Genomic DNA, 23,911 nt, shown 5'->3' with positions numbered 1-23,911 from the left:
TGACGGATTAAATTATATCACACAATCTATTTTTTCATTTTGTGCAATTGAATAACTAATAATGTACGATTATTCCAGTACATCGTTTTATCTTCTTTTTTCTAATTAACAATAACGTCATCGTATTGTTTATAATAATCATATATCGTTTGCAGCGTTGAGCGTGATGAATATAAAGGACACAGAAGTGATGGATATATTCAAATTGGTAGCTGGGATACTTCACGTGGGAAATATACAGTTTGCCGAGAACGGAAATTATTCGCAAATAGCCGATAAAAAATGTAAGCCACTATCTATCGAGAAATAAAAAAACAATAGTGATTGATTATATATAATTTAAAAGTCTACTATATTATTAATTACTAAGTAAAATAATAAAATCTAACTTTTTATATATATAATATATATAATTAATCGCGCGGCTTTTGACTTATCTATCTACAATCTATCGTGTCCTATCAGTTGGTCCAAGATAAATTAATTGTAATCATATAATATGTATATATATATATATATTATTTATATTTCTGCCGCAAAAGCTTCTCCTAACCGTATGAATATATTTTCAGTTCTCGAGTTTCCAGCCCATCTCTTTGGAATTGCAGCAGATCAGCTATCGCACAAACTCACTTCTCGCGAATTCGAGTCGAAATGGGGAAATCAATCCGATTGTGTGGACGTGATGCTGAATGTGGAACAGGCTCTTTATACGAGGGATGCCTTGGCAAAAGATGTCTACGCTAGACTTTTCGACTACTTAGTCCAGGTGTGACGGAGCATTCATCCCAAATTCATTCAAAAGACTTACAATTAGTCTCAATGCTACATGAAAAATACCAAAAAAAATCTATCTTACGCTAATCGGTCGCGTTTTATTTGTCAGCGATAAGTTTTTATTAGTATAATAATATAAAATTTAAAATTTATGCAATGAATATATGAATTTTTATGAAAGATCAATTTGAACGTTTCTCGAAAATAAATTGACGAAAATTGATCTTTTTGACAAAAATACATTTGCTATATTCATTTCCAATCGATAACTTTTTTCAATAATCTAAAATTCTATAAAAACGCTTAAATCTAGCCTAATCGATTAATTGACATTGATTTTTACAGAAAGTCAATTCCGCCATGGAGACAAACACGGATGGATACGAGATCGGAATTTTAGACATATACGGCTTCGAGATCTTTGAGAAAAATGGCTTCGAACAGTTCTGCATCAATTTCGTGAACGAAAAATTACAGCAGATCTTCATCGAGCTCACGTTAAAGGCAGAGCAGGTAAGTTTCCGTTCATGTATCAGTTTCTTTTTAATTTACACTATAGTAATCTAGTGTTTCATATCTCTCTCTTCGTTCAAGATAATTCAATTGCAAAAGAATATGAGAGAGTAAAAATGTTTTAGCACGGTTCAGCGTGCATTTTTTCGCTTATCTCTCGTCGCTTTGCAAGTTAATATATTACTCTATTATCTTAATTCTCTATATTATAGATAAACATAAAAATATATTAATTTGTATAAATAACGATATAAATATATATATATAGAGAGAGAGTTATGTATTCTTATCATAAGTTGTCATATCAAGCATACATCAAAATGAAGCTTTTAAAGCCAATGACTTGACATGAAATTGAATGACGTTAGATTCTCGCCGAGATAATTTTGTCATTAATCACAGCTAGTCCCCAAGACATCTCTCAAATTTCCTGACACTTGGAAAATGTCGGACTTGTATAAGTTTCGCGAATAATTACTCGATAATTGAAATAAAATTTTCCACCGTCATTCTTCTTTTTGGTCGTATCTTTTTTGTACTTTCGAGCTTGTGCGTTCGAGATTCGCCTTTGCGAAGAAAGCAATTTCTCCTCATTCCTCGACGAAGCCGTATCCCGGCAAGATGTCCGTCCTCCTGAGCGCGTACCTCTGCACTGGGGTGGTCTGCGCCATCGGGTTCCGGATCTTGCTGGGCGGCTTGGGGATCTGTTTGGGCAGTTCGCTGGACGTGACCATGGAGCTCTCCGTGGTCGAGGGATCGTCCGCTCGTTCGTAGAGCGTCTCCTCGACGCGACGGTCGAACTTCTTGGGCGGCCTAGCCTTCTTGTCCCGCGGCTTCCAGTCGGTCTGTCTCTCGAAGGGCTGCGTCACCCTGAGGTAGCCCACCGCGCCCTCGCTAGGGGTCGCCGTCAAGGTCGACGAGGGTGTCTCCTTGCGGAAGGAGCCGCTGTGCCCGCGCACGTTCACGTACACCCGGGGCCGGCCGCTCTTCAAGTAGTACAGCTTCTCGTCCAGCTTCGGCGATGACCTCAGCAAGACGCGCTTCTCGTCGTCGAAGCTGTCCAGGCGATAGTTCAGGCTCGGACCTCCCATGTCGCGCACTCCGAAAATCGAGTGCGGGACCACTTCGGGGTTCGGATAACCGGGCTCGCTCGGGATTTGCGGCTGCTCGCTGCTCTGCTGCTGATTATTCAGCATCGCGTGCATCAGACCCTGCAGATTCGCCGCGTCCATCTCGTCCGCGTTTCGCAGCTCGATTTCGACGAATCTGGAAGAGCGAGGCAAGTGTTCACCTTTGCATCGAGATTATTGCGCCAGCTTTCCGATATTATGCACTTCAGGATAATCCTACTTGTCACTTATTCCAATGAGTAGTATAAATAGGGTTGGGTAAGTTGGTTTTTTTAAAGATTAAATTAACTGAAGTCAGATCAAATGTTAATTTTTAAAAACATTATTTAACTTGGAATTTATTTGTTAATTCTTGGAAAATTTATAATAGTAAATGACAAAGAAATTTGATATAAAAATATATTTTTTGGTAATTATAATTGATGACAAATAAACAAAAAAATTAATAATAATTTAATTTAAAAATAACACCTACGTTTATAACTTATAAAAAAACAATAATGGTATTCAGAGATGAAAAAATTTAACTTGGGAAAATAATGTTAATACTAATTAACTAGTTATTACCCAACCCAGAGTATAAACGATCGAAAACTATACTGAAGTTGGTGCCAACCGAAAAATTTACGAATGAAAACTAACTTTGGTATGAAATTTGATCGCCTATACTACGCACTGGAATAAGCCACAAGTAGGATTATTCTTGGATGCAGAATATTAGGAATCGCCAGAGATCCAAGCGGATAAAGGCGTTTTTCAGAAAATTGATCCTAAATATACAGCATGAATAACGGTTGCGATTAGAAGCCGTCAACCATCAAAGCTAATCCGACATTACAGCGGTGAGATCAACATCCGCGAGAGATTCGCGGAAGATTGCTTTTCGGGTCCCCGTTATTCGCTTTTCACGACGTTTGCAGGTGTCATTGTTCAGAAATGATTTGATTCCCCTCTTGGCGGAAATTCGCGACTATTAAACCCAACCGCAGCGATTATCGCGGCCGCAATGAAAAAAGAATCGCGAAGCTAATCCGGTCGGTACTTTGCTTTCAAAATTGACGATTGCTCGCCTTCTCCTTCTCTTCCCGCCCTCTTTTCAATCTTATCGATGTCTTAAAGATACGTATTGCGATCACGTAAATCTACCGTCGTTGAAATTCCACGGGAGCAATTACTCTCGGTCGAGTTTCTCACGTTTCTCGTGCGCCGCCACGACGACGGCTTTTCATTTGCCGCTAATTGGGCCGCTTTCTGGCGGTGAGAAAGAACGAGCGGGATTTTCCGCTTTTGTTCGAGCGGCTTAGAATCGCGAGGCCTCGGAGCGAATGTCGTTTCCTAATCGCGGTGAGTCAGTTGGGAGAGTTTCCCGAAGAGAACCATTTAGCTATCGAATGGGGCACCAAGATATTCATCGTCCAATAATATGGGCGTCCGCACAATTTTTTCCAGGAGGGGGCATAATTAGATTTTTTAATTTTATTTTTTTTTATTTTTATTATTTTGTATTAAATATGCAAATAAATTCCAGCGTTTATTCAAAAGGAGAGCAAATGCTTAATTTTTTTTACTGATTCCAATGGGGGGCAGATGCTCCTTTTGCCACCCTTTGCGGACGCCATTAATACACATACATATATATTAGGAAATTATTAAGATCTCAAAAATAAAATATTATCAGTCTTTCTGAAAAATATATCTTGCAACGACGAATCATCGTCCCGGATTATTTCCAACTACACAGTTGAAAGTTTTTTCTGTTAAATTTAATAGATATCACATGTCCTAAACGGTCCACGGAAATTTTTGTGTTAATTTAACATAATATGGATATGTTAAATGGGGACACAAATATTATGTCAATATTTTAACACAAAATAAATGCAAAACTTGTTAATTTTAGATTTTATCATCCCCACTTATATTATAAAATAGAAAATCAACATTTTTTCCTGTAAATTTTAACAGATAAATCTTGTCACTAATAAAGCAGAACATATATTTATTGTGTAAAATGAAAAATAGATATACACATTGTGTCATTTTTACATTTTTCTCAGTTGTTTTAATAATTTAACATTCAAGTTCAATTAACAGAACAGTAATAATAAATGAATACACGACGGTGTTAAATATCGAGCACAAAAATTTGAACGGGGACCGTTTTTAACAAGAGAACACAAAAATCTTTCTACTGTGTATAATTGCAAGTTAAAGCGGCGATTCCTAGCGAGCGAAAGTGAATTGCGCAGCAGAACCGCATATATGATATCGATAAGTGCTAGTAAGGAAGAGAAGGCCGCTCGAAGAGCAAACACGTCGCCTTCCTATAGAAATACCTGTAATCCTCGGGTCGGTCTATGTTCACGTCTATGTCTCGCGCGGAGACGTCGAGGGACTTGCCTTCGAGCGCTTTACGCGCCGACAAGTCCTGATCCTGACGGATGCGATTAGGATGCGACGAGGGTGGCCTCGGCAGGACCATGGCCGACGTGGTCAGCTCGAGCAGGACGAGCAACACGACGTTGATTCTCCAAGACATCCTGCAAAAGGACTTATATACGATTTTTCAAAATTACATAATACAGGGTGTCCCAACGAATCACTGATGTGCAGTTAGATTCCCAACGTCGTCCTTCGAAGACGATTTTTCCTCGTCAAAAATGTCGTGACATGTTCCCGATTTTTGCCAGCATGTATTTTTGTAAGACTCAAATTGAAGTGCTATTAAAATAAACTCTACCTGAAATTAACTGAATTAACTGTTAATATTTTATTTTATTATAATATTTTATTATGATATTTTTAATATTTTATTTATATAATCACTTATATATAATTTGAAAATTATTTGTGCCTCGACATTTTTACCGAGGAAAAATCGTCTCCAAATGACGTCATGAATCCACTATAAAGGGTTCATGGGTACGGAACACCTTGTATACTCTATAATATTCTATAATAAAAAGACTTAGGCTTATTGTTAGTACATAAGTAATTTTTAAACACACTCTGTTTGCACCTTCGTGACAAACGGATTAAAAATATTTTACAACTATTTAACAAATATTGTTATAGAGTCTTTGTGCTACATAATTTTTCACAAGTTACGACCAAGATACATAGTTGAAAGAAAATAAATGACGTTTAATTAAAAACCGAATTAATTAACCGAGAAAAAAATCAATACAAATAACATGATATATATAAAAAATATGAAATGTAAAATTTCCAATTTGTCTGGCAGCTCGAAGTCTGCTTCTGCGAATTGAAGGCCGCGATCAAGACACGTCAAAGAGAAATTGAAGGGACCGTTCCAGTCTTGGTCAACGTCCCCTTTACGTAAGAGTCACAATGCATATACATATATGAGTTGAATTGAAATTGCAAAGCCGGAAAGAATTAATAACGTGCGATTAGTCGTTTGGTTGCGCGAGAACAGCGAGACCGAATTTCCGTAATTATGATCTCGGTTGCGCGAGAGTGTAGCGTGTTATATTCTTTCGAGAGTCGGAATAGAGAGGCGGATCCCGGACGATTTCACGAGGCGTTTCCTTCGAAACCGCCGAAAAGCCGCGCAAATAACGGGGCGATGCCGAGACACGCGTCGACGTAACGACGTGTACCCGTTAGTAATAAACGTGGTGAAAGTTTTACGTGCCCGGCCCCCTTGTTCCTGCCACTCGAAGAACAAAATGATACAATTTCTCTTGTTTTTCCTTATTACGTAAGCGCGCGAGAATGCATATACCGAGACAATCGCCGTGTGGAATAATTACCTGGACGGGGTCCTACAATTTTCTCGATCCGTTTCCGAGAATCGCGTTTTTCCGAGAAAACGTAATTAAAACGCCACTTTTACCCAGTCTTGTGCTTAGATGATTTTTAAATTATCCAGCGAAAGATGAGATTAAAATATGTAAATTCATCTTAAATGAGAAATTTATTTATTAATCTAGATGAAAGATAAAATTATATATCTATAGATAACTTCCAAGTAATATTATTTTTAAAACCGCTTATGTAAACGCAGTTGTAAAAAAATGTAAATTATGTAAAAATGTATTCATACTTTGATCTGTAAATTTTTATCACTTATGTATTTTTATGCGCTATGGCTTTAATTTTTAGTAAAGATAACACTTTTGATCTAAGATGCAGATATATATTTTTATTATCTATATAAAAATAAATTAAGATGTCAAGATAAATTTCATGTATATAATTTGATTTAAGATAACTGTGAAACACTAGCGAGATACCTGGTTCGCCTAGTTTTCGATCTCTCAACATTCGCGCCGACTCTCTCGAACGATTCGAGATTCGAATCGAGTTGAAAATGAATTTTCAATGCGGCGCGGCGGATGAAATCTCCGCCGTTCTTGTAGTATAAATTTTACACCAGTTTAGCCGTGAAATGATAATTGTCCGCGCCGCTAGCAACGACGATACGTTCCAATAAGCATCCAGCTCTCCGACTCTGATGGCGCAATAATTGAACGGGATCGGGAGATTATTTTCTCGAATAATGCATTCGCCTAGAGCGAGATTGGTCAGATTGTAAGAGACTTGCGTCAAATGTATATCTCCTACATCTCATGCGACATTCGTGTAATTATCAGTGTTGTGCTTATAGATGATTTTTAAATTAGCTAAAGGTGAGATAAAAGTATGTAAATTTATCTTATTGTTAGATAAGATGAAGAGATATATATCCCACGATTACCATGATTTTCAAGATAAATTCTAAGAGAAAATTCTCTCCGTGTATGCATTCATTTTATTTATAAATTTTCACCGCTTACTACTTATGGTAAGTTTTACTATTTTAGTATTTTTATGTTTTTAAAATATGATTTTAAATTCTACCAAAATTATCTGAAAATTATTCTAGATAATTTAGTAAAGATAATATTTTTTCCATCCAAGATGTAGATATAAGTAATACATATTTTTATCATCTACATATATAAAGATAAAATGACGTAAAACTTTCATCAACACTGGTAATTATTACAATGCTGCTGATGATTGGCGCGTTTTCTTTCGAAAGACAAGAAGAGACTCTTTCGAAAGATAAGAAAAAATGCTGCTCGAGAGAGATACGAGTGCGTGAGTAGGCCGCGGAAAAGGCCGCTTTCGTGAGATTTCACGATGAGCCCGGTGCTTTCAGACAGGTTGGTTTCAGAAACGAGGCGGGCTAGGCCACGTGCGATTGTTTTCGCGCGCGGTTTCATCCTTTTATCTCGACGCAAAATCTCCTTTCTACGCTATTATCGGCGCGGCCGAGGAAACGAAACGCATTTCGAATCGTCAAGTAACCAGGATGCCCCATCCTGAAGAACCTACTCGCCTTCGAGAGATCAAATTGTCGATGGTATCTGATTTTCCTTCGTACAAAGCCATAGAATCTTCTCTCCAATTTATACCTTCGATTCCTCGTATTCGATAGTTCCTCGTCGAAATAAGAAGACAATGTTTCCCGAAAGAGAACGAATGAAATTGTTGCCTTTTCTCTTTTTTTTCTTTCTCTCTCGGGCGTGAAAGTATATTCGTTTGCAAGCCAAATAAAATCGTTACTTTTTCCATTCTCATCGTCGAAATCATAGGGAACTTTTTCGATTTTATTTGCTACTTTCTCCTTCTGTCGCTTTATATCGTCTCCCATTAGAAATTTATTAAAAGGCTCAATGGTCCATAGCCCGCGGTAATTACTTTTTCACAAAAAAAAAAGCGGAAATAATTATCGAGCGGTTTACATATCGACCAAACAATTTGCACGTACATCGAATAAAACGATATAAGTGGTTATAAAAATATCGCAATCTAATTTGCTGGTAATTTTATTAGCCAAGAATACGATTGTTTTTTTCCGCCGCTGAAAGATCTCCGAGGATCTCTAAGAGATTGAGATCGCTTTTTAAATCATTATTTCACACGCAATTAAGTAACAAGTTTAAAAAAGTATATATAATATTTCAAGACAAATATCTCTTCGATAAGTTCTTCGACATCACACAATTTAATTAAATTACTGCTATATACTAGAATAAAATATTAAGTAATTTGATTAGACTAATGACTTCCCTGCAGGAAAGCTACATCCAAAGTATGCAAAGAAAATGATCGTACAGCTGCATATAAAATATATCGAAAGTGGGATGCTTTAAATCGCGAATAAATCTTTCACAAAATAGAGACTACATTAGAATATATATATATATATATATATATATATATATATACAGAGTATATCAGAACTGAAAAGTTTTTAATGGAAAATGCCTGGTATCATTTGAAGGCGATTTTTCCTCAGTGAATAATTTTCCAATTATAAGCAGTTGCAAATAAAGATTTTTTTGGAAACTAAGCCTTGTGGAAATAAAATATTAACAGAATGAGATATTTTTCAGTTAATTTTTGCTAGAGTTTGCTTTAATAGAATTTTAATATAAGGCTTCGTTATAAAGATACATGATAACAAAAATTGGGAACATGCTAAAAATGATGGCCTCCCTCAACATTTTCACTAAGGAAACGTCTCCAAATGATACCAGGAATCTGCCATTAAAAACTTTTCCGCCAGTTCTGGGACACCCTGTATAATAAAATAGGATTCTCTCGCAATAGTTCTCCGCCCGTAATCTCGCATTACCGTTTGCTCTCGGCAAAAGTATAACGGGGAGTCCCCGGGTGTTCTCTCTCTTTCCTCGCGAGATCTACTCGGCCGATTCACGTCGCCAGGTAGGTGTGGTTCGCCCACCTCGATCGGCGGCGAACAGGTTCTCTTAAAAAGTGCAAGTGCAATCGTTGCCCCGGTGAACGTGCTCGGCTAACGCTCGGCGAAGCGGAGCGTGCGACTCCACGTGGAGTCGAACTGTCAAACGGCGGCTCTCACCGCTCGCGCGCTTGACATTTTTCGTGTCGACGCGACGTCATCGACATGCCGACCGCAGTGCACTGCCCTGCATTTTCTTTCTGTCGATTTTCTCCCCTCACATCGTTTATGCGATCTACACGAGCCTAGAATATATTATCTAAATACAAATTCAAGTATATAAAAGGCCAGTTAAATTTCTCTAAAATCATGGCAGTCGTGGGTCAATATATAAGTTTCTCAGATTAATATTTTTACCGCAATAAAAAAATATTTATATCTATACCTAATAAAATATAAAATATGCTCGATTAATTTTACTATGTACATACATATTGATATTTTATAATACCATATTTTATTTCACGATTACCATGATTTTCAGGGTAAATTCTAAGAGAAAATTCTCTCTATGTATATTTCTTTTGAACGTTTCGATCCTCTTTCTTTGGACCATCTTCAGCTTCCCATCAAAAGAAAGTAGAGAAGAGAACAAAGGACGAATCCTGATCTCTGCATACTTTTTCCTTTGATATTCTGAGGATGAACCGAAACGTTAAAAATAATTGTATTGCGCCTAATATGTGTGCTTGGCTCTTCCTGGTCCTTTTTACAACTAAATTAATATTTATATATCAGAGTTTTTTCAATCTGTCATTTTAATATTATTTAAATAGCCACAAATCAACCGGTTAAATAACACCAAGATTTTTCCTTCTTCCGCCATTCAATTTTCAATATCGACGACAAATCGTCTAATTTCCTGCGTAAATGTATGATTGTGACTTGCTTATCGTTGCTTAATTTCCTACATCTGCAAAGTGGCTGTACGAGTAAATGTTTAATTTTCGAGAAAGTTACAGACTCGATCAGGTTCCTCGACTGATTTCTTTGCGGTCGGAGAATAATCGAAATCGCGCGGTTTGCGTTAATCGGTTAGAATTCCCTCGATCGCCGGCAAAAGAATGTCATTGGAATTTCCTTGAAAAGAAAAAATCACAAAGCTCGGCAAATGAAGATTTGATGCGATTTTCTTCGAATGTCATAAATATCTCTCTGAGCAATTTTTCAAGATTCAACAAATTCCTAACATTATAATTAATGATAGAAACTCTTAGAAATTCTATTACCGATTTAAATGAAAGAGATACTTGCAAATCTTCGCGTTGATCGTAAGATATTGCGCAAGTGGAATGATATAGATTTGTATGCTTATAGAATGGCATAGAGAGACTGTCCGCTGAAATAGGACGAGAAAGAAATTCGTAAACCTATCTCTCCATTCATTGTCGCGCTTTCAGTTCTGATTAATGAATGTCCGCCGCAAAATATGGCATCATAATGGAAGACCATTCGTTCCTCGCGTATATCTGCGAGATCAAATTTAATGTCGCGTCAAGTCATTCCATTCGGAATAATGTAGCGCGAATAATAAAAAAAAATGAACGTGTATGTGGATCTCGCGAATGAAGACGAAATAGCGAAGTGGGACGTGGACAATTTATTGTCGCAGCCTCCGAGACTGGAACGAACAACTCGAACGTAAACAGAGATTCATAAGTAATAATCGTCTCGAGGCGAGAGTTATATATCCGCGCGTATAAACTTATTCCGCATATTTAATAAGTCCGATCGATTTCGCGGAGATAAGCTATATATTTACACGCTTGAGAAGTATCACGCGAGGAAGCAAAAATTCCTATCTCCTCTCTTTTTCTCCTTCTCTCGTCATCTCGCAAACGTTCTTTGCAAATTAACATCGCTATTACACGCGCCACGCTATATCTATCTCTCGCTAGATACTTATTATTATGAAAGTAATCATTAAATTTCACATCAAAAACACCTCGAGACTCGCGTGTATTGGATGTTATACCGGCACATTTTTAATTAACCGGCGTATTGTTCTGCTCACATGATGGAAAATTTATTATGTCCGTAATCGCAATATCGCGTATATATTATGTCTACGATAAATCGAAGGAGTTCACGCTCGTTAAATAAAGGAATCGATGACGCGTGCCGATTTCACTAGATTAATTAGTATTCGTAATCGCGCACGCGCGCGTGACGTCGACTAAACGAGAAAGAAAGTTTTTTTTCTTCCTTTTTTTCTTTCGTGCCTTCGCGTCATTGTGTTGTTCGCTTTCCCCTAGATCGATATAAATACGGCTCTTGTGAGATAAATATTTTTACAACGACGCAAGAGAGAGGATGCCCGGACAATGGACCGATATTCGAGAAATATTCGAGACAATACGCGGCTACTGTCAGTGTTTGCTATTATCGAAAGAAAATTACTTAGATGATTATCTAGACGAAATTTTAACGTCATCTTATTTTTATATAGATAATAAAAATATGTAAATTTGAATTTTGTAAGAGTTTCTCTTAATTAATATATTTGCCACAATAAAAAATATTAATATCTACCACAATACGATATATAAAATACAATATGTTCGATTAATTTTACTATGTAATTTTTTATTGTGGCAAATATTTAATCAGAGAAGCTCTTATATAAAATTCTTTCAATATTGTCCTACGATTACTATAATTTTGAGGGTAAATTCTAAGAGAAAATTCTCTCCGTGTATTATCTATATATTTGAATCTTAGATGAAAAAAGATTATCTTCACAGAGTAGCACATAAAAATACTTAATTAGTAGAACTTAAGCATTAGACGATAAAAACTTAAAAATAAAAGTATAAGAATATATTCTCTTATATTCTTTTATAATTTATAATTAAATTTGTTTATAATTTAATTTTATAATTTATAATTAAATTTATTATAACTGTGTTTACATTAGCTAGATATATTTATATATCTTCTAAGATGAATTCATATATTTTCACCTCATCTTTATCTGGCTAATTTTAAAATCATCGGTCTTGAAAATAATATTACCTGGAATAAGTTATCCAGATGAATCGCCATACAATTTTATCTTTTATCTAGATATATATTCAAAACAAAATCTCATCTTTATCTAGCTAATTTAAAAATCATCCAAGCACAACACTGCGGTTACCGGATTCCTCGAAGAAGGTGCTTTCGATCGCGGAACCGAATCGCGCACGTGGATAACGAAAAAAACAAGCTGGCGATGTGGTCAACTGTAGTGAGCTATCGCGCCATATCGGAACTTAGAAAGTCGAGGAAACGTTGCCGGTTGCATGCGAACTGGTCGACTCCCACGCCACACTTACGGCCACTTGCTTACATTCTTACGTAAATATCTTCGGCGAGAATCTCTCGATCGTACGTTATCGTTCACCGAGAAAGGCGGAGATGCAGCAATTAAATTCACACTTGAATGAAAAGTGAGAGTCTTCTTGTGGTCAAGGCCCGGAGGCTGCGCCTCAGGCCTTGTTATTCGAGAGTGTCCTTTAGCGACTTCGAAAGAGGAACCTTTATATGTATGCCCAAGTTATGCGTTCTCATTTAGATTAATCATTCGCCGATCCTTCGAGCTAAAAAGAAACAACGTCGACGTTGTTTCCTCCTGCTCTTATTCGGACAGGCATTATGACATCCTAAGGCGAGGAGGAAGAATCAGTATTTGTTATTATCTCAAGAAAATTATATAGATGAAACTTTGCCGTCATCTTATCTTTGTATAGATAAGAAAAATATCTATTATCTATATCTGCATTTTTTATATAATATTATATATTATATAATATTTATATGAGCAGGTTTACAAATTATTAACTATAGAAAATTTTTTAGATGAATCGCCATATAATTTTATCTTTCGTCCAGATATATTTAAAAATCATCTTCATCTTATCTAAGATAAATTTACATATTTTTATCTCATTTTTATCTAGCTAATTTCAAAATCATCTATGCACAACACTGACTAGGATACTCCCTCGTGCACGACGAATATATGAGGAAGGTGACAATTATTATATACGTCGGTTCTCTTTTGCCGCAAGAAATATAATATTAAAATATAAAAAGTGTTACGTGTCGTTTGCTGTTAAAAAAGGGAACAAAAAGAACTGCAATCAGAGCGCCGCGCCTTTTCTCGTTCCGGAGAGGAAGGGAACAGGATCTCCACGTTGAATAAAACGTGGTCGCAGTCGCTTTGATAGATCGATCATGATTATCCCAACAGCGGACGCGAAACGAAGCAACAGTGCGCTTAATTGACCCTTTACGTAACTGCCCACTTTTTACTCGCGCGCGCGAATCGAAAAGTCATCCCGCGCTCTATTCTATCGAAAATGAAAACGAAATGCGATGCTCCTCGATCTAACGGAGAGAAAATCGTGCGAAGCGATTGTCATGATTGTTAATTGATATCGCGGCATAATTGATCGACGCAACTGATTTGCCTTTTTTCCACAGAATTTTTTATGTTAATTTAACATAATATGACGCAAATATTATGTTAATATTTTAACACAAAATAAATGCAAAACTTGGAATAATTTAAAATACATTTTGTGTAAACAGTTTTAATGTAAAAATTAACTAAAAATATGTTAATTTTAGATTTTATCATCCCCACTTATAAAATAGAAAATCAATACTTCTTCCTGTAAATTTTAACAGATAAATCTTGTCACTGCAGAGCATATTTATTGTGAAAAATTAAAAATAAATGCATATTGTGTTAATTTTACATCTTTTCAGTTGTTTTAATAATTTAACATTTAAGTTCAATTAACCCAACAGCAAAAAATTTTAACGGGGATTTTGAACAAGAAAACACGAATTTTTTTACGGAATTGTGATTTCTAATTATTTTCCTTGCGTTAATCGAGCGTGGAAATTTGTTGAAAATGATCGAGAGGGAGAAAAAGTGAAATAACGATAAACGTATCGTAAAATATAATATCTATCGCAAATTTACGCAGGCGATATATACACATTGGGAGTGACGTTTAACGAGCTCGTTTTGATTACAACTTTGCGGTCGCTCTTCTCGTTCGCGATTACAATAGCGTTTCGCAACGCCAAAGCAATTAAGTTCCATTAGAAGATTATTGGCGGATGTCGAGCGGTTTAATCTAACGCAAATTGACGATTGCGAAGCATCCATGTATAAATGCATATCGACTAAACGCCTCAACCTCTCCTCTCATGTGACGTTCAAATCGTCATGTGATTCTCTTTCTTCGTTTGAAATTTCCATGACAAATATATTATTCCGTAATGTATGCCATCGTACTTTTGCAACAAGACAAATTTCAGTTAATAACATATTTTGCAATCCGCCTTTAGATTTTTCCGGCTAGTTTCTCTTACATTCTAGCGAATCCGAAACTGTTCTACTATATATAAATCACCTATCACGATACAAATTTTAGTCATCTTTATGAGCGCGACGATAAAACTTGAATATCCACGCTTCGACATCGACACGTCATATTGTGAGCGATAAATCTTCTTTATATATTCTACATGCTGTTGAAAAATTGATTACTTCGTGAAACTGCTGTCGCAAAATTCGTGACATAAATGCGACTGTTGAGCGCTTGATCAATTTGCACAAGAAGATATCCGCAAATAAATCTCGATTAAAGCCCAAAATTACTATAACGAATTAATCAAGAGTGCTCCCGTTCCTTATTTATATAGAATCGAATTTCATATTAAAAAGGGATATGTTGCACTGAAATAAAGTTATTAATTTCAAATAAATATTTATTTCAATATTTTATTCTTATTTAAATTATTTATTATTATGTTATTAATCAAGTTGGCACATTGAGAAAAGCTATTTAATTTCAAATAATGTGTATTTCAATAGTGCCATTAACACCATTTGTATGAAACTAATAATATTGATTTGCCGTGAATAAATATATTTAATTTGATATAAGAAATCCTTTTTCGAAACAGATAAATATTTATCTGTTTCAAACAAATAGTGTTAATGGCACTATTGAAATACACATTTATTTGAAATTAAATAGCTTTTCTCAGTGTGCCAACTTGATTAATAACATAATAATAAATAATTTAAATAAGAATAAAATAATAAAATAGAACACTGTCATATACAGGATGGCCGATTTTTTCTCAGCGAAAATGTCACATTTTACATGTTCTCAATTTTTGCCATCATATATATCTTTGTAACTATAAGCCTTAAATTAAAATTCTATTAAAGTAAACTCTCCCTAAAATTAATTGAAATATGTGATTTTGTTAATACTTTGTTTCCATAAGACTTATTGTTAGTTTGCGAGAAAGCCTTTATTTTCAATCGTTTATAACTCAAAAATTATTGATGTCTCGACACTTTTGCTGCGAGGAAAAATCGTCTCCGAATTACCCCCAGGAATCTACTGTACATCAGTGATTCACTGGGTACCCTGTATTACAAAAATATAAGTGCGCGTTCCCTACCTGAAATGAACTAAATAATGTGATTTTATGAATATTCTGTTTCCAACAAGACTTTTATAGTTAGTTCGTGCAAATCCTTCATTTTCAATCACTTATAACTTGAAAATCATGATCGGCCCGACATTTTTGCTGAGGAAAAATCGGCTCCAAATGACGTGAGGAATCTGCCGTATGTAAATCAGTGATTCACGGCACACCTTGTACTAGAAAAATAAAAGTTAGCTTGAAGAACGTACCTGAAGAGCGACGAGCATATGATGTTGGATCGAGCACAGTTTGCAAATGCAAGTACAGGATCTCGTTCTCGGTCTTATTGTCCGCGATCGTTACTCTTCATCAGCCTTCAAGCGAGAGACTCAGATTCGGATCGGTCTTGTTATTATGCAACGCGCGATCCATCCGTCCGCGTGCGCGCGAGGATCGCGCCGATCGGTATCACCCACGACGAGGCTCTCGACGACGAAACTTGGTCGCGGCTCCGTGTTGCACTGCGGCCAAGGATCGAGTGAAGGTAATGAAATAGCTAAGTGAAGCGATATCGGTGTCTTTCTCGCTCTTTCCCTCGCTCGCTCTTCCCACGTGCGGCCGCCACCACTCCAAGCACACAGAAATTTTCTCATTGGCCCCGAGTATCATTCTATTTTCATTCTTCTCGTCACACACGTGCTTCGCGAAAATCAAATATATTTTGCAACGAAAAGAGCGATTTTTTTTTGATCGGAAGAATAGATGGAGGAATTGATTCTATTTTTTGTATCTCTGAAAAAAAAATAATTTTGCTATATTAATGAAAGAATTAAAATGCATAGCTTTAAAGATAAAGAAATGCATGCATATGTATTCGCTAAAAGAACAGATCCAGCTTTTATCGTTCGTCGTTAAATGTGCTTCTATAGATTAGCTTTATCTCATATGCACTTAATGATGCAATAGCTGTAAATCTCCTAATAAAGTTAACATTGTCGCAACACAGTGACCATTGAACTCTCCACGAATATATCTCTAAGATGATATCTTTTGCGTTTCCGATGTACGTCGCGATAAAAAATACAGTTAGTCCCAGATTTTGATAAGACTAAACGAAGAATGCAAGCTTAAGTATATAGTTATCATTATTGTGTTCTACTATAAGATTGACATATTTCTCCAAATTTCTTTCGTTCACAATATCGAATGATATTTGAATTGGTTTGTCAAAATAATTTTATTCGAAATGAAAATATATACTTGATTTTATAGACAAAATTCTGCCTTGTCGCAAAAATTGAGCAACACGTGCGCGTTTTGTGACAAACTAATCTTTCTGTATATCGATAAAGATATGGATCGTAATAAGAAATTCCCGTCTCGTGCCGCTTTAACGTAAGAGGAAAAATAGTTTGACCGCGAGTTGACATTTGGCATCTAACTGTCTCACGAATCCGGCGATCTCTCGTGAAATCGAGATGAGGCTAATTCCCCTCTCTCTCACTTATTTTCACCGCCGTTAACCCAGAATACACACATCTATCTTCTCCATTATCTGCGTTTTTATACGCCCTTCCCTTCTCCCAACAATTCCGGCAACAATAGAACGCGGTTCCCATGAGCGTGATGTTTGTGACTCCTGATCTAATTAGTCGCGACCTTTTTTTTTACCTCATTAACGTTCATTCGGAATGAGAGCGTCAGAACATCATACATGTGTTTCCATAAAAGCGATAAAATTTGAGAATTTTTTAAATTCTGCATAATCGAAAAGATGCAACCGTCTAAATAAGTGCAAAAAAAATTTAGCATATGATTCTTCTTCAAAATTAAGGAGGAATTTTTTTTCTCAAATTTCAGACAAATTAAAAAAAATGAAACGGAAAATATCCACCAAGTTTCATTTTTTTAATTCCCTCAGGGAGAGACATAAGAGTATATAAGAATAAACCCCGCTTAATTTTTCGACAAAGAATCATCTATTAAATTTTTTCACACTTATTTAGATACACTTTGTATAAACATTTGTATTTACATAATTATTCTTTTGAATGTATAAAATAGTGATTCAATCAGTGTTGTGTTTATTGTTAGATGATTTTAAAATTAGCTAGATAAAGATGAGATAAAAATATGGAAATTCATCTTAGATAAGACGACGATAAATTTGTTTTAAATATTTCTAGATAAAAGATAAAATTATATGACGATTCATCTAGATATTTTTTATGTAATAATTTTTAAGACTGCATATGTAAACGCAGTTATAAAAAAATGTAAATTATAAAAGGGATATACAAATATATGTATTCATATTTTTATTTATCAATATTTATCGTTTGCTGTTTAAGTTCTATTATTTAAGTATTTTTATGTACTATGTGATTCTAAACCAAATCTGAAAATTATTCGAGATAATTTAATAAAGATGATACTTTTTTTAATCTAAAATGCAGATATAGAATATATTTTTATTATCTATATATTGTATGAAGATAAGATGACGCGAACGTTTTATCTATAGATGATCATCTATATAATTTTATTTAGATAACAGCAAACACTGGACTTAATGTATAAAAGACACTGAAAAAAAATTTGTTAACTTGATTAAACCTTTCAACTATAAATTATTGTATTGTTAATTGAACATATATATTAGTATTTAAGTCAAATTATATGTTTTGTGTTATATTTAATTTAAATATTTTTATATATTCAATTAACAAAATATAATATTTACAATTAGTTGAAAGGTTTAGTCAAGTTAACAAATGTTTTTTTTAGTGTAGAATGAAAAGTGTTGGCCTAAATACATATACATATATTCGTACCTACATTTGTGCGTGTGTGTGTGTGTAAAATTAATCGAATTTTTGTCGATAAAGTAAAGCATATCAAGAATTCGTGAGAGAGTTACCTTTCTTCTTAAAATGTCTACATATATAAAATTCCAACAACTTATTCATCGAACATTTATTTGTAATAGCTATATTATTCTTTCTATATCTAAAAGTGTCTGACATTTTCGATGTTTCTACTGATTTGTTTTACATACACAGAAAAAAGATATATCAAATCAAAACTTATATATACTTGTATATAAAAATTTGCTTAAATGAAAACATTTTATATAGTTTAATCAAGAAAAATATAAATCTTATTATTTAAGAATAATTTGTCTTGGATGGAAAAAAATGTTAGACAGAAAATAACTTATTTTTATGTAAAATAACATATTTTATTATTCGCAAATTCTTATAAGATTATATATTGTTGCATATATACGAGTATTCATATAAATTGTTGATTTGACATTTCTTTGTTTTCTGCGTATAAGCAAAAAATGATCGCCTATTGTAAGCGACGATAATTTCGTCCTAATCGCGAAATGATAAGAAATAAGACGAAGAATGTACATTACGTAACGGGTCGCACGTGCGCGTTCGTTACACACGGCGCCAGCTTTTAATTACTGTCCCCTGTTCCGTTCTAACGGAATCTAATTTTGAGGAAATTGCCGCCGGAAACCCAAATGGGCGCGAGCGTTTACATAGGCAAAGCATCTGGGTTGCATCCTCGCCGATCCCCGACCGGCACGACAATGCATCCTCGTTGTTCCGCGAGGCTATACGGAAATCAGAACGCGTATCCGTCGGGCGTCCTTAAATCTACGGTAAAGCGAAATAAGCGGGGTCGAAGGTGAAACGCGTCAAGTGGAAAGTTAACCGGCAACGAGAGACGCGATTACTCGCTCCAAACAAATCCAAATAGAGTGCAATTGTCCGTCAGATTGAGCGAACTCTCTTTATCTGGAGAACCGACCGTTTTCCCCTTAGGTTTTAGGTTCTCTTGCACATAAATGCAAGAGGGAGCATTCGACCACCTTGGAATCGGTAAAAAAATTAAGCATTTATTGTTCTCCTTTTGAATAAACACTGGAATTTATTTGCATATATATTTGCATATTTAAGTCTCTTTGGTCCTCGCCGTGGGCATGTTAAATTGTGACGTCAAAGGTGAGAAAATACACGCTGACGATTTTTGCGTGCCATTTTTAGATAAAAATATATTTTGATGAAACACAACTTTTTAAAATATTCGAAAAACTATTTTTTCCCTCGAATCAACAATCGTAAAATAAGTGAACTAAATAATATTAAAATAAAATTGAAGATCCGAAAGAAGCTTTAATATAAAAAAATGAAAATAACAAAATAATAAAATAAATTCAGAAGGAACAAAAAATAAGAAACAACAAAATTGTAATCATGTCCCTCTGGAAAAAATAATCCGGACGCTGATGCTCTTGCACTTTTTTCTTTCGCGTCTTTGTTGGCGCAAACGTAACGAATTGAATTCCGAAATTGTCCGCGAAAGGAAAGGTAGAAAATCGCGCCGCGAATGACACATTGCAACACGCCATATATTATTATTATACGTTACGCAGAAAATCGAGATTAAAGAGACGCGATGAAAACGACAGATCATTACAACTTACGGCGCGTGAGTGCGTAATGAGCACTTACGCGCGCTCCTAACTACCACCGAAACGTCACGACAAAGTAATTGCGCATAATCATAACGGGTTATGACTAATTTGTTTATCGCGACTATCGCGAAGCTAATTAAATGCTCGCGCGTACTTTGCACGTCCGCATCTTTTTGTTTCTCAGCCTGAGAAATGCTAATTTCGAGTTGAAAAAAAAAAACAATAAATATCCGTTTTTGCGATATTATTTCAACAGCGTGTAATTATTTAATTCGCATCTCATTCTGAGATTGATTGAATAAGTTTTCTTTTTTCGCCGAGGAACAGTCCGAGAACGGAAAGGTGAAACAATATAATGGCCGCGCGAAGTGAAAGCACCTGCTCCGAAAGGACGCTAAGGAATCGTGAATACGCGCGCCAAATTTAGTGTATACATTAATTATCTACCACGTTGCGAACCATTCATTCGCCAATCACTCGAGCGTTGCTTGATTGACGCTCCATCTACTGAATGGACTATTATTTGACGCAAATACACGGAAATCGTGCGTCACAAAATATTATAATAGAGAGATAGAGAGAGAGAAGGAATTGATAATATATAATTAAATCTACGCGAATCGGTTGTTTGTTTTGAAAGGGTCTTCGCATCTTTTACGGAAGAGAGAGCCCGAACCTACATTATATAAATATTACAGAAAAGAAATCGAATACGGGCCATAACGTCATTGTATGGTGTAGTCTTCCGAAGAACAATCAAGGTGGAAACAGTGTCCATCCATCATAAAGAGGTCACAAGCCTTATGAAAAAGAGTCGTTAACTCGACTAAAGGCCAGGACGAAAAAATCGTGCCACTTCTGATTACGGCGTGTCGCGATCGGATCGCAACTAGACCGAATACAAAAAAAACTTGACCATGAAGCGCCTTTGTGAGCACAAAGACAGGCCGAGAAATTATCTATTCGAAAGCAAGGAAGGATAAGCCCCCAATTTTGGAAGGCGATCGTGCAAAGATCGCATATTATAAATATGCGTGACTGTGAAAGAGAGACGACGCGTGCTGAAAGATTTGGAATATAAATTCTCACGAATGGGATTCGAAAGATTTTGTCTTAAGAGTCCGATCATGTTGGAATTGTGATGTCAGAGACGAGAAAACACGCGCTACAAATTTCTAGATGCCATTTCGAATAAATGAAAAGATATTTCGATGAAATATTATTTTACAATTAGATGGTTTTAGCACCTTCTTAGAATACCTTAAACTATCCTTTTCCCTTTATAATCAATCAATAGCTAAAAATGAGGCCCAGTCTGCTCTTTATACATGCACAGTCATTCCGCACGCCAAAGTCTGATATCACGATCATTTTACGATTATTAATTGTCTGACAAAGGAAAAGAATCTCAGGTAGCAAGTGTACGTTATTTTAACGTCGAATGACGTTAGACATCAAAATGACATCATTTTAATGTCTAATGTCAGTTTACTCTTTATAGGAAATAGTTTTGGAGATATTTTAAAAGTGTGCTAAAGCCATCTGCATTAGTGTTTCATTAAAATATCTTTTCTTTATTTAAAAATGGCGCCTAAGAATTTTCAGCGTGTGTTTTCTCGCTCCTGACGTCACAATCTAACATAGCCGCTGTGAAGACCCAGGAGCCTTAAAAGGTCTGTTCTTTTTAGTTGAACTGGCTGCACTCTAGTTCAGAGTTCATCTTTTTTACTCCGTATGGGAAAGAAAGAGATAAACTCTGAACCAGTGAGCTAAAAGGAAGAAACCTTTAATCCTCGCTTCAAATAATTACGCAAATGTCTCGCAGGACGGATTATTGCGAAACAGGACGAGGCAGGGAAGGGTTGAAATAGCGCGACGAGAGACCAGTTTTCTCTGGGTGCACCTTTGGCAGCGCGCTGAAATGGAAAGCGATTTTAAAAGCGCCCGGCAATCGCGTTATTACTACACGCCTTTCCCTTCTATCGCCTCGAGAAAACGAGATATAAATCGCTGGTACGTGCGGGATATATGCGGTGTTACCGGCGCGGCGGCACGCAATTAAGCCCGTATTTTCGACGTAACGTTGTTTGCGTGCCTGCAACCTGCCTGCGCATATCTTCCACGAAAGTTAGATCGACGACTTAAATTACCCGAGCAATCTATGCGACGCGTGTCACACACTTTTTATCTTTATCGACCATTTATCTCTTTCTCTTTTTCTTACATTAATTCAATAGTCATAAATTGTTACGCTTTCTTAATTAGCCGAGTAATTGTACGGCGATAAATGACGACCATTTATCCTACTTAAGGACTATATGTCCTTGTAAAAGACCTCTTGAATAGACCCGATCTCCTGTTTGTTTTCAGGAAGAATACATTGCCGAGAACATTAGATGGACGCCGATAGATTACTTTAATAACGCCGTCGTCGTAGACCTTCTCGAGGGTAAAAGGCCACCTGGTCTGTTTCTAGTACTAGATGACGTGTGCGCGACGTTGCACGGCGGTAGCACCGGTGCCGACATCGACTTGAAGAAGGTACGAAAGTGCTTCGTCGAAACTGACGTTCCGCTTTTTGGATGATAATTTTCCATATTTTTTTACAATGATAATATTCCTAATTATATATCGTTATCGAATCTCGCAGAAATTGGCGGGAACAGCCAGCAAGCACAACCACTTCCAAGACATCAGTGACGGTTTCGCAATCCTTCATTACGCCGGTGCCGTGTCCTACTCTGTTGACGGATTTTGCGATAAGAACCGAGATGTTCTCTTCTTGGATCTGATCGAGTTGATGCAGACCAGCACCAAGTAAGCGATCATTCCATTAAATGTCAATTATACGACATGCGACTAATTATTTCGAAAGCTAGACGAGCCCGCATAATGAAGTTATCCGCTCGACGATGATTAATTAACCCGTATTCCTTTTCTCTCTCCTTCTCTTTCTTCGATCGATATTTCATAACAAGAGCATGAGCTAAAGAGAAAACATTACGTGTGGTTATGAGAAATATTAGTAAATTAAATTATTATATTATAATATTTTAATAATATTATTATTCTTTATGTCATTATATTATTATAATATTAAAATATTATTATAACATAAAAGAAAATTTAAAATTTGTTTTTGGCGGATTTAATTCTGAAAGATTAGGAAAGATATTAGATAATCGCGTTTTATTCCACATGTTTCGATAATCTAAACTAATGTAGTGCATAAAGTAGGAAATTAAGTAAAGTAGGAAAATCACTGCATCGTTACGTAAATTTCTCCATAATTTGACGTAATCGTCACTAAATTAATTGCGCGCGTTTATTTATATAAGTATTACGTGTGGCAAATGTCGCGCATAAGAGTGCCGCGATTTCAGTCGTAAATTGATGACACATGATGTTGAAGATTAGCCAATTAATTGTATATTTCGTTTCTGTTCTTTTTATCTCATGCGAAATGTTTGAAACCATCGCTCGACAAGTATTATATAATAGCGTTTAAAAAAAGGTAAATTGGTCGAAATATAAAGAAAGATGATATTTATGTATCTTGTTAGTACCTTGGTGCGCGAGCTTTATCCAACGGACACCAGTAAAACGAAGACTCTCAAGTCCAGACCAACCACCGCGGGCAGCAAAATCAGAAATCAAGCAAGTCGTTTAGTTGGTCAACTGACAAAGTGCACGCCGCATTATATTCGATGCATCAAGCCGAACGAGTCGAAAAAGCCGCGCGACTGGGATCTTCAGAGAGTCAAGCATCAGGTATATAGT

At 35.9% G+C, this 23,911-nt stretch overlaps 2 protein-coding genes across 3 annotated transcripts in view; one reads left to right on the top strand and one right to left on the bottom strand.

The window, feature by feature from the left end:
• The window catches only part of LOC114937950 (unconventional myosin-Ie), a 38,574-nt gene that overhangs the window by 9,521 nt on the left and 5,142 nt on the right, over positions 1–23,911 (top strand). For both annotated transcript variants that reach the window (XM_029311615.2, XM_029311614.2), the window contains exons 8-13: positions 156–284; positions 573–769; positions 1,123–1,290; positions 22,502–22,672; positions 22,782–22,948; positions 23,695–23,902. In XM_029311615.2, the coding sequence (XP_029167448.1) occupies positions 156–284; positions 573–769; positions 1,123–1,290; positions 22,502–22,672; positions 22,782–22,948; positions 23,695–23,902 (1,040 nt within the window). The remainder of the gene's footprint in view (positions 1–155; positions 285–572; positions 770–1,122; positions 1,291–22,501; positions 22,673–22,781; positions 22,949–23,694; positions 23,903–23,911) is intronic.
• Positions 28–16,466, bottom strand: LOC114937951 (uncharacterized). Its single transcript, XM_029311616.2, has 3 exons — positions 15,909–16,466; positions 4,757–4,960; positions 28–2,556 (listed from the first exon to the last, which is right to left on the bottom strand). Exons 2-3 carry the CDS (start codon positions 4,957–4,959, stop codon positions 1,881–1,883), a joined length of 879 nt encoding a protein of 292 aa, XP_029167449.1. The 5' UTR covers position 4,960; positions 15,909–16,466; the 3' UTR covers positions 28–1,880.

Source organism: Nylanderia fulva, unplaced genomic scaffold, assembly GCF_048542155.1.
Source record: "Nylanderia fulva isolate GAGA-0341 unplaced genomic scaffold, ASM4854215v1 Scaffold4, whole genome shotgun sequence".
Classification (NCBI taxonomy): domain Eukaryota; kingdom Metazoa; phylum Arthropoda; class Insecta; order Hymenoptera; family Formicidae; genus Nylanderia; species Nylanderia fulva.
The sequence above is the reverse complement of the archived record's forward strand: the minus strand, read 5'-3'. Positions and strand labels throughout refer to the sequence as shown.